This window comes from Rhinolophus sinicus, chromosome 3 (assembly GCF_057876585.1).
Source record: "Rhinolophus sinicus isolate RSI-liver-muscle chromosome 3, RSI-T2T, whole genome shotgun sequence".
NCBI lineage: Eukaryota > Metazoa > Chordata > Mammalia > Chiroptera > Rhinolophidae > Rhinolophus > Rhinolophus sinicus.
Window position 1 is genome coordinate 45,282,705 of NC_142503.1, and position 11,550 is coordinate 45,294,254.

Below are 11,550 nucleotides of genomic sequence, written 5' to 3' on the forward strand. Positions count from 1 at the left end.
AGAATGGTGTGACCAATGTCAACTCTCTGGATTTCATGTTCCATAGATGATCTTAACATGGTGGATGAAATGATTTTCTAAGGTCTCTTATCTTATGGTTCTAGAATTCTTTTTCCTAGAATTCCATGATTCTCTTATTTATACTTGTTTTGTATGTTGTATGGTTCCTGACATATAGGAGGCACTTAAATATGTAGGCTAGCTGAAAACTTCTTTTTTGACTCAGTGTAAATCACCCATGGTTATCTCAGGTTTAAAGGAAGGAGGGGCTCTTAACCAGTTGTTGGGATCAGGCAAACCTTCATGAGAAGAGGAAGTTGGCTCTTGACAGGCACAAGGCTTTCAATAGTATTGATTTAAGTTTAAGATACTTGGTTAGATGGGTTTTGAGAGGAATTCTATCCAGATGGCAGCCTGAGGGCCCTATGTGTCAAACCTCATAAAAAGGCAGATATAAAGTATTCTGAAGTGTCACTAGTGCAACAGCCTTGTTTCTAATAATGATGCATAGTTTATTAACCACCATTAAGTTAAACCGTGTGCTGGGGAGATTCCTACATTTAAAAAATATATTATTCATTTATTTATTTAATTTAGCTGGGTTGGGGGCAGAGAGCAGAGGCTGAGTTTGGTTTCATAACATTGCATTCGAGGGACCTGTGTGACATCCATCTGGAGATATATAATAGGCCATTGAAAAATCTTGAACACAGAAGAGGTGTGTGAGCTGAAGGTGAAAGTGTAGGTACCATCAGAATATGGAGATGGTATTTAAGGCTGTGGGAAGAGATAAGAATACCCTAGGAAGAGAAGAGGGACAATCTGGGAGTCACTCTAATTTCTTCCACAGAGATGACACTAAGAAGAAATGGAGTATAATTATACTGTTTTTCAAGGTGGGAAGGAGAAGGATTAGAAAAAGCCAAGTGAGATGGCCTCAATCTTTTTTTGGTTTTGATTTCTGAAGGCAAAATTATCTACAGGGACTTAGAGGGGCAGCAGGGTGGTGGGTGGGGGTGGAGGTGAGTTGATATTTGAGATAGCTATTGTGGGAATATTACAGGGAGTCAAGATAAGGTAAATAAAGGAGTTCTGAGTTATTCTGATGGCCCAGCTCAGATGGGCAGAGGAAATAGGTGGTGCCTGGTGAGGGCCAGGGCTGTCCTGTCACCACTTTTGTATCTGCAGCAGGTACAGGTGCTCCATAAGAACTGGTTGAATTCAGTTGGATGACCTGATGCTGGAGATGTGCAAAGCAAGAGCAGTGACAATCCAGTAGGCTAACGAGTGTACGGTCCGGAGGGAGACACAGGAAGCCTGATTGGGTGTTTCTTAGGTGAAGAGGAAGGAGCCCAAGGCCCGGAAGGCCCAGTGCAGCTCTGAGCATCCAACAGAGCTGGGAGCTTGAACAAGTAGAAGGGTCGTGTGATGATAATGCTATCGAGTCCCTGACAGAGACTTGTAACATCTCTGAAACATTCCTTTTTATTTCATCCAAGTTTTAAAGCAGCATTTCAGAAGGATCAGTCTGTTTTTTTAAACCAGGTCAGTGAATACTACCACCCTTCACAGTTCAGCTGGCCACAGTCCGTTTTCCTTAGCTTGCCATGTCGCTCTTTCATCACCAAGCTACTGTTTTGAGATGTGTTGAAGATAAATTACATCTTTGTCTTTTTCGAAGATCTCTGTGTGCATCCAAATGAACCATTCAAAGAAAAGTTTTAAAGTGATTAGAGAAAATTTTATTTTATCTTTTAAAGCAAACTTTTTTGGGGGGTGTATTTCACATATACATATTTTGTTAGGGTGAGAGGACTGTAGTGAAATGTGATTTGACAAGTTGTCCTTCCGATACCTTGATGGAATTGACTTCTGCACATTAATCCTGTCACCCAGAGGCTCTTTCTGTTCTTTCTCTTAGGATTTATGGTTGGTAGAGACTATGAAGCTGAAGGAATTGCCAAGGATGGTGCCAAGATGGTGGCCACTGTAGCCTGTGCCAATGTTCCTAAGATAACTCTAATCATCGGGGGATCCTATGGGGCTGGAAACTATGGGATGTGTGGCAGAGCATATAGGTAGGTGATTGTCTTGATTTTCTCTGAAAGAATCACACTTCAAGTATAAGTGGTCAGGTTTATTTGAAATATAGAATGGCATTCACAAATCTTGATCAGTTTTAGCATAATTTGTATCATCTGGAGGGGTGAAATGAAATCTAGTGCTAAAAGTACTCCTTGGAAGAAATGCACAATGGGAATCAAGAAATATTTTGAAATGGCTGATTATGAATATATTATATAACATAACTTGTGTGATGTGGCTACATCTTGTTTTGAGAAAGGTGTGTAGACTTCTATATACTTGCATGTTATAGAAAAGAAGTAAGGCTGAAAATCAGTGAGCCAAGTAGCCAGCTCAAGAAGTTCAAAGAAGAACAGCATTTTAAACAAAACAAAAATAGGAAACAGGACATAGTAAAGAACAAACACAAGACAGAAGAATCAGGAAAGCCCAGAGTTGCTTTGTTTGAAAGCTTAACCAACTTTTCACTAAAAAATAAAGTGAGAAGGCACATATACTCAATATCAGGAATGGAAAATAGGTAAAACCATAGATAAGAAGAGGATATTTTGAATACTTTTATGTCAAATAAATTTACATGAAATGGAAAAATACAGTTTATCTAACAGATATCGATCACCTGGAAAACTTCAAGTCCTAACCAGGTCCAGGCACCACCTCTGGAGGTTAGTGTGAGGTGGTTCCAGGCGCTGTAATATTTTTTAATCCGCAGATGATTGTAATGTGCAGCTAGAATGAAGAACCACTCATTTAAAAGGTAAACATGGACTTCTGAAAATATCTGTTAAACAGTGAACTAATTTGATCATTCTTTTTTCCCCCCATAGCCCAAGATTTCTTTACCTGTGGCCAAATGCTCGTATCTCAGTGATGGGAGGAGAGCAGGCAGCCAACGTGTTGGCAACAATAGCAAGAGACCAAAGAGCACGGGAAGGGAAAGAGGTAAATGCCATTTGTCCTCCATCTCAGAGTTTGGCTTTCGCCAGTGAACACGCTGAGGCCAGGCAGCAGCGCCCTCAGACGCCCTCCTGTTTGTGGATCTGGGGTCCAACGCGCAGCGATGTTTAGCTTTTAAGAAGACGCTGACGTGGAAGTTGTTTCAGGAGTTTGGACTTACACATTCTCTGTCTCTCTTTGTAGAGCCATTTCATTTGAGGTACCTTCTTGTGGTAATTTACAAATTTTTCAGAATCTCAAGAACACACTTCAAGAAACTGCCTGCGAGTGCCTGAGGCGTAAAGATTTTGAATCTGCGTCATTCGCAGTTAGTGAGCTTTAAATAAATCTGATTTACTTCTTGGATTTTATGACCTAAAGCAGCAGAATTTTGTTTTTTTCTATTTTACTTTTAATTGTCATGAAGGATACCTTGAGTGGGAGTACTCAGTCATCTAATGAGAGTTGATTAACATTCTTATACTGTGAGAGTATAAATGAGGAAAAATGGAAAGGACACTGGAAGCTTCATGAGAAGCAGATAAATGAACTCCTTTGTTTGTATCTTCGTTAGAGATTCTTCTGAAATTTTGCACTCATTTTTATTAGTCTTAGCTTTTAACTATTTTGTATAAGCATCATGCCTTGAAATGCATGTTCCTGAAATTGCGAGGTGCGTTGTTTCAGTCCTGCCGTGTGGGAAGCATCTGGTCCGTCGCCTAGTCTGTGTGTGGGACGGGAATAATAACAGAGCCGGAGGGTGGTCCCTGCCTCCCTGGATACACCCCACCTGTGCCTCACATCCCCAGTTGTGTTTTCTAAGCAGCAGGCACTTTGCAGACTTAAACTGAGGTTTCAGATTAACACCGACGCGTGTCCAAGCAAAAGGAAAGCTTTATGTGTGTGTGTGTGTGAAGGTTCCAGTATTTTGAAGATAAGTCTTAAATTCTAGCTCAGCATGGTGATCTCTTATTAAATAATTGTTCTTTGATTAATTTGATATACCGATGCATGACTTCATCTATTTTTATATATGAAAAGAAAGTACAGGATTTTAGTGGTTCTCCCTCTGAATTCTTGACCGATAAATGATATTAAACGATGGAAGTACATAAAAGAAGGTTAGATTTATTTGAAATAAGTCATTTGTTTCTGGTGTGGAATACTTTTTAAGTTGAAACTACTTTTCAGCGTTTCAGAATTAATCTGCATAAATACTTTTACATCTGAATTAATTATCCCTTGTTTCTAAATTTTTAATTAGAGAAAAATATCTCTCAGCTATCTGGGAAACTGAAAAGGTTTAAGCTTTAAAATGTTTAAAATTTTGGCTATTTTGAATGAAAATTCCCTGCTTCACCTTCTTAAACAGAAGCTGCTAAATGTAATGTAACCCTTTTGTTATAGTGTATGATTCACATCCGTTGTTGTGCCCTGCTGGACTGTGTGATAACCGTGGTTTTGACCTTAGATTGAACAGCCAGCCTCAGGATGTTGTCTCTCATAAGGGGGATATGATGGTGCATTACATTTTTTTTTTTATTAGTTTCAGGTGTACAAAGCAACGTTAGACAATTATCCCCTCACAAAGTGACAAACCCCAGCCCCCCGCCCCCCAATCTACTACCCCTCTGACATCGTATATAGCTATTGCAGTGCGTTAATTTGATACTCATGTCTCAGATTCTGTATGTTAAGGCATCACTTGTAATCCGTACGTCACTGTGCAGATGTTGGTTGTAACAACATTCACGACAGTCATCCTTTTCTCTTGAGGGTCTCTTGAGTGGATCTGTTCTATGACAGCAGACTTACTCGTGGTTCCTTTGCTTTCAGTTCTCCAGTGCTGAGGAAGCAGCTTTAAAAGAGCCCATCTTGAAGAGGTTCGAAGAGGAAGGAAACCCTTACTATTCCAGTGCAAGGTGGGAGCCAGAGAATAACTAACTCTGATAGGCACATGTTGACAGTTAGGGCTGCAGCTTTCTGGAGATTTGGGCAGTCGGGATGGTCCATCCTTTGTGGGAACCAAAAAATAATGTTTAGACACAATTTTGTACGTCGTCCCTGTCCTGGGAATGTGTCCTGCTGAAACGCAGCCCCTCTCCCACTGTTGGTCTGTCGCTGCCACGCTTCACTCCTCTTCCTTTATCCCATCTCTCCTTGAGCTGTCTGGGATCTGAGTGACGCTCAGGTGCGTGCAGCCAGAGGTGGGCCACGCTGGGGCTGGGGAGTCAAGTTATAATCCTGGCTGTGTCGCTTTCACAAATTAGTTCTGTTATAATGTTTGCTAAACTCATGGATTTCTATCATCCTCCCTCTCTTTGATTATTTTGTTTTTACCTCATTGTAAGCACAAGAGTGAATACTTTTTGTCACTTATTAACCAGTGTATTCAGAAAGTGATTAGTCAGTCACAGCCAGGGTCCATGTGTCAGCATCAAATAATTACCTCATACACCTATGTAGCTCTTAGTTTTCTGTTTGGTTCTTATCCCAGCTAATAAGGTAATAAATTGTCACGGCCTGTCCCAGCTGGAGACTTGCTGGCATATGCTTTCAGACCGCTTTTCCAATAACTCTAATGTTTTGCATTCTGAAGAGGAAGCTTCATGGATTCCTTTTATCCCTTGGGCAGATGGAAAAAAGAAAATAACAATTTGTATCTTTTGAAATTAGGTTATGCTGTGATTTATGCCATTTACTGGTGAAGGGAAACTGGAGAGGAGGGAGAAAAGAAAAGAAAAAATTAGAATCCATTTCAATCATTTGAATGTATGTTCAAAGACTGAACATACTTATTTTAAGAGCATAATTAGTTTCAGACTTCAAATAATACCATTTGGGATTTTTTAAAAGCCTGTTTCTCTTTTTGTTAACACCTATTTTATAAGCAATTTTACAGGTACATTTTGTTGGGGTGGGTCACTGATTCTTGGAATTAGGAACAAACTGTTTTATAGTCTTTGATTTGAGAACTAAACATGTTCTGCTTTATACCGTAGCCAGTAGAAGCAAAGAGGAAATAGAAAACCATATAAAAGGTTTAAGAGAAAATATATATTGTAAACACACCTACAGTTTTTTTAGCTTAAGATTTTAACTGAAATTCACAAGGACAGTTGAAATATTAAACTTTGAAAAATAGCATATTTGGTGTGAGCCATTACTTTGTTTTCAGCCCTGACTAAGCCATCTTTTGAGAAAGATTAAATCCTTTATTACTGTCATACTTACGTTATTATTTTTTTAATGGATTATATTCAAGGCAGGAGAACAAATAGCCCAGATAGACTTATCTTTGGAAAGAAATATTGAAAGATAGTAGGTTTTTCTGTTACTTTGTAGATGTTGAACCCTTCTGTTGAAACATTTGGTGGCATGGAGACAGCAACTCTCTTTCAAAGATGAAAGGATTTTCAAGCCAGTTTATGGCACCTTCCTTGGGTTTAATAAATCTCAGGTTTAGGCTTTCACATGGCTCCATCTGTCTTCTCCTCTACTACTATAACCTCCTGTGTTTTTCTTAATCCTTACATGTTACATATGCAGCATGCATGCCAGTTCTATTCTGCTCAGTTGCTTTTATAATCAGGCATTTGACTTTTCAGGCATTTGACTGAGGCCTCTTATCTGGAGCGGTTTTTTTAATGACCATCATGAAGCAGTGCCCCCATCCCACCCCACCCCCTCATCACGTGCTACATCACTCTGCTGTAGGCTTCAGGAGGGAGTGTAATCAATTGACCTGCTTACAAATTACATGAGTAGCCTTTTTTAAATTGGCTATTGATACTGCAGGGTCCCTATTATGAATGTTTTATAAGCAGAGATTTGATTCATGATCTGTCAATGTAAGTATGGTTTAATAATTGATGTTATGTCCAGATACTGAAGGCAGTTTGTTTAACGAAAGCAAAACTGCCACCTACTAATGACCTTTAAAAAAAGCAATATTTCTCATTCAATTTTCTTATAAATTTGAGGTTGTCATTGAAAAGCAAACTAAAATTTCTACTTAAAAGTTTCTTCTGAAAGCAATTTAAAGCTATTTCTTGTTCTTCCTATCATAGCAAAAAATAAAGAACTACATATGCAGGTATTGTTTTATTAATAAAATATACTGAAGTCTGTTCAGTAATGTTCATAGTTTCTGAAGGAGGAGTTTTGGGGAATACACCTTTTCCAGTAGAGACTTTACCTGGGTTTGTGTGGCTCTTCATGTTAACAGGAATACATCACCTTGATTTGTATGTTTGTGTGGACCAAAGAGGGACAGGAAAGTTTTCCCTGAAATAAGTAAAAATGTTTTTAGACCAGGGATTATTTTGTAGTTTCTTGAGCACGCTGTTCCTAAAGCCATAAGCTTGATTTGACATTCTGTGGGGGCGTGGGATGAAAGCCATTTCATTTTTCTTTCTCCCTTTTCCCTCTCTCTTAAACATGGTTTCAGCAGTGAGATTAGAGTCCACAGGATCTAATCAGTAGATCCATATATATTACCTGAAGAAAAATCTCCTTGCCATTTCTGGGTAGGGAGTGTGTAAGTGGTAGTTTGGTGGTGGATTCCTAATCACTCATGTTTTGTTCTTTTGTCAGGCTGTGGGATGATGGGATTATTGATCCAGCGGACACCAGACTGGTCCTGGGTCTCAGTCTTAGTGCAGCCCTCAATGCACCGATCCAGAAGACTGACTTTGGCACCTTGAGGATGTAACTGGAATATGAAGCATCTTCTGTTGGCCACATACCAAAAATTAATACATTCATAGCATTAAAATTTTAGACTTTTTCAGCATGTGACTGTTACAGTAAAATTGTTTTCGTAACACAGTGCACTGTACTTTTCTACCTTAAAAAAATCAGTGAAGGTATTTATTTGATGAACCTCAATTCCCTGTAAATTTTCTTGGAGAGATTTTTCAGTGGCTCAGCTTTATCACCCATAAAATGAAAAGACTAACTTACAGTTATCTTTTCTAACGTACAAGTAGTATGAAAAGTCCTATAAGGTATAAATTCCAGGTATTATCAAGACTATTAACATAAAGTTGTATTCCCACCGAAATGATTACTTTGCTGGTTATGATTATGCATGATATTTTAATACATTTATTTTTTAAAAGCATCTATTATTTTTCCCTCCTGCCACTATCCTACTCCTTCTCATAATAATCAGATTTCTTGCTGACTGCACTTGAGACTGTTTTGTGCCCATTTTCTCCTCACACTACCCCTCGCTGGCTCCACGGCCAGCAGCCCTCTCAAAGGCCACCATTGAGCTCCATGTTGCTGAAGCTAGTGGGTTCTTTTCTGCCTTTATTGGATTTAATTCTGTGCAGCATTCAAATCTGTTGAATACTTCCTCCTGGAAATGCTATCCTGGGCTTCCATTTCCTAACACTCTAGGTTTTCTACCAAACTCTTTGGCCATTCTCGTTTAGTTCGCTTCGCAGGCCACTCTTCCTTTGCTGATTCTGACACCCCTTCACCCATTTGTCCTGATTTTTCACTACTAATAACGGACACAGTCTTACTTTGAAAGATACAAATAACACGGAAGTATCTCCTCATTCTTTTTTAAATTGTGGAAAATATACATGACGTAACATTTACCATTTTATCATCTTGTAAGGGTACAGTTCTGTGGCATTAAGTACATTCACTCTGTTGTGCAGCCATCACCACCATCCAGCTCTAGAACTTTTCATCATCCCCAACTGAAATGTTGTTATTAAACACTAACTCCTCATTCCGCCCCCCCCCGCCCCCCAGCCCCTGGCACATCTTATTCTTAAACATATGTATTTCTCATGGCTTGATTTACTTTTGCTGGGCCATTTCAACCCTTCTTATGGCTTCAGTTGCCATATAAATGCAGATGATTCCCGCATCGACAGTTCATAACACAGTTCTCCCCTGAGCTTCAGACCTGGGTATCTGCATTGATTATCTTAGAGGAACTGCAGATTGTCAACAAGCTCTGTTGATTTTGCCTCCTAACTCTCACTTAAATTCCCCCAGTTACTTGAGTCTTAGAAGTGGTCTACCTGCATTCAGCCTTACCTAGTCTAATCTCTCCATCGCTCTGTAATTAGGATGGCCATTCTACATGCACATCTGGTCATGTTACCCCCTTACTTAAAGCTTTCACGGGTTCCTGTAGGATTGCCAGACCCCCAGTGCCCTCTGTGATCTTGATCATCACCGAGTCTCATCTCCTTGACTCTTCTTTTCACGCTTTGGTGCGTCAGCCGTTCTAGACTTTTTCTAGTTCCTTGAACCTACAAAGTCCTTCCCACCTCAGCGTCTGCAAGGTCCCTGCTGCCTGAACTCTTCTAGTCTCCCTTACACACTTATCTTTCTGTCTCTGACTTCCCTGGGCTGAGTTAGTCACCCACATTATGCTCTTGTAAAGCACCATCCACTTCCTGTCACTTCTCTGTCTTACATGTTTATAAGAAATATAAACATTTCTTTAATATTACCCTCCTGCTAGAATGTAAGCTCCATGAGAGCAAGGATCTTCCTGTTTAGCCTGTATCTCCAGTGCTTGGCACTTGTAGGTGCTCGAATATTTGTTGAATTAATGAAAAAAATCCATATTTTAATTGATATCCTGAGGCCACGCCATTTTAAAATTAAGTGATTGGTTATATGAGCTAATACAACTATCAAATGCTTTTCTAATAAAATTAGTATTTCAGACATTTCTGTGTGATGTTCAATTTAGGTTACATTTGTGTATTAGAAGTTAATTTAGTTTTTTGAGTTGGGTGCTAATAGATGATCTCAATTCAGAGGTAACTTGCATTTTTAGAAGGATGTAGGAGGAGGTCATCAAGAGAATATGAAATGTTTTCATTTCAATCAGCAGGGTTGCATTCCTTCTGGAAGCTTTGAAGGGAAAAATTCATTTTTCAGCTTCTAGAAGCCTCCTGCCTGCTTTGTAATTTTTATAGATTTCAGTATGATAGCAAACATATAATATGTATTAGCATTCTAAAGAGCCATTTAATTGACTCAAGAAAAGCGTTTACCATAGTGCAGGAGCAATTTTATTTTCTGTAGCACCCAGCATTTCAGTATGTCTGGCAGTTTTTTCTTTCATAAAGTTGGCCCAAGTCACAGGTTTGTGCAGCTCCTTATGTTATGGAAGAGAAGTGTCTGAGGGAGAATAAAGTCTTAGAAGACGGGGATTTAATAGAGAACTTACTGAAGAGAAAATGTGACCAGAACTACTTCTTAGGAGTAAACTGGAAAAAAAAGATATTTTTAATGTGCAGTTCAGTGTTAATTGTAAAAAGTGAACAAATAGAATTTTGGAGTACAACAGTTCCTCGAGTAATGTCATTTCATGTCTTTTCGTTCATCATTTTGTTTGAAGTCGTTTTGTTACAGCGTTGATGGGGAAATAAAATGGATTCCTGGCCAGGGCCACTGCCTGCATGGGTTTTCTCCCAGGACTCCAGTTTCTTCCCACATCTGAAAGATGTGCATGTGATGTGAGGTGAATTGGGTTGTCTCAATTGTCCCAGTCTGAGAGATAGATAAATGATAGATAGATAGATGGATAAATAGATAGAAAGAAAGAATGTGTGTGTGTATGTGCCCTTGCCCACGCCCTGAGCTGCCAAGATAGGCTCCGGTGACCTGTGACCCTGAACTGGAACAAGCAGGTAAGAAAATAATTATCTTACTTGTTTTTATTAATCTTTCTTAAATGTATGTCTAGTTCACATTTACTTCACAAGTGTTTTGGGTCTTTAATTTATAAGTTTAGTGATGTTTCGTTTCCTTCAAGTCACAGTTTCCAAGAACCTATCAATGACGTTAAATGAGGACTTACTGTACTCAAACTAATATCGAGAGGGTTCTGTAGAAACCGTGTTTGACATTTTTCAACCACAGCTTTATTCATCACATTTCTATAGCTATAAGATAATTAACTTGTTTTAAAATTATAATTTAAAACCCAACAAGGTTATTTGTAGAAAAATTAGAGAGTAAAGAAAATAAAGTAAAAATTCTACATAATCCCACCACTCAGAAATAACAGCTGCTATTAATATTTTGTTGTGTACTATTCCCTTTTCTCTATAAGAATTTTTTTTTTTTTGCAAAAAAGTTATAATCTGCAATGTAGTGTAAATGTATAGACATGTTTACATGTTATGTAACATTTCCTCTACAATAATTTTGGTTTTGCATGATATTACATTGTATCGTTGCCCAGTTTGATTTAGCCACTCCCCTATTGTTGGACACTTAGGTTATTTCTGGTTTCCCACTATTACAAAATAATGCTACAGTAAACATCCTGTAGTTTCTTTACATAGCTGTGATTATTTTGTTAGTACAAATTCCTAGAAGTGGAATTTTTTGATCAAAGTGTATGTAGACTTTTTAAGGCATATTGCTAAATTCTGCTCTATTAATGTACATTTATGCTACAATTATTGCTGGATATAATGATGACCCTGGTTCTTTCCTATACTGAAATAACTTCCAGTGGAATTAAATTGTTTAGGA

General features: G+C 38.6%; 1 protein-coding gene across 1 annotated transcript in view; it reads left to right on the top strand.

Annotated features, from left to right (window-relative positions):
* Positions 1 to 9,728, top strand: part of MCCC2 (methylcrotonyl-CoA carboxylase subunit 2) — a 55,427-nt gene extending 45,699 nt beyond the window's left edge. The window contains exons 14-17 of the mRNA XM_019728086.3: positions 1,922 to 2,078; positions 2,913 to 3,027; positions 4,858 to 4,943; positions 7,618 to 9,728. Of these exons, the coding sequence (XP_019583645.1) occupies positions 1,922 to 2,078; positions 2,913 to 3,027; positions 4,858 to 4,943; positions 7,618 to 7,735 (476 nt within the window). The 3' untranslated portion in view covers positions 7,736 to 9,728. The remainder of the gene's footprint in view (positions 1 to 1,921; positions 2,079 to 2,912; positions 3,028 to 4,857; positions 4,944 to 7,617) is intronic.
* The last annotated feature ends 1,822 nt before the right edge of the window (positions 9,729 to 11,550 follow it).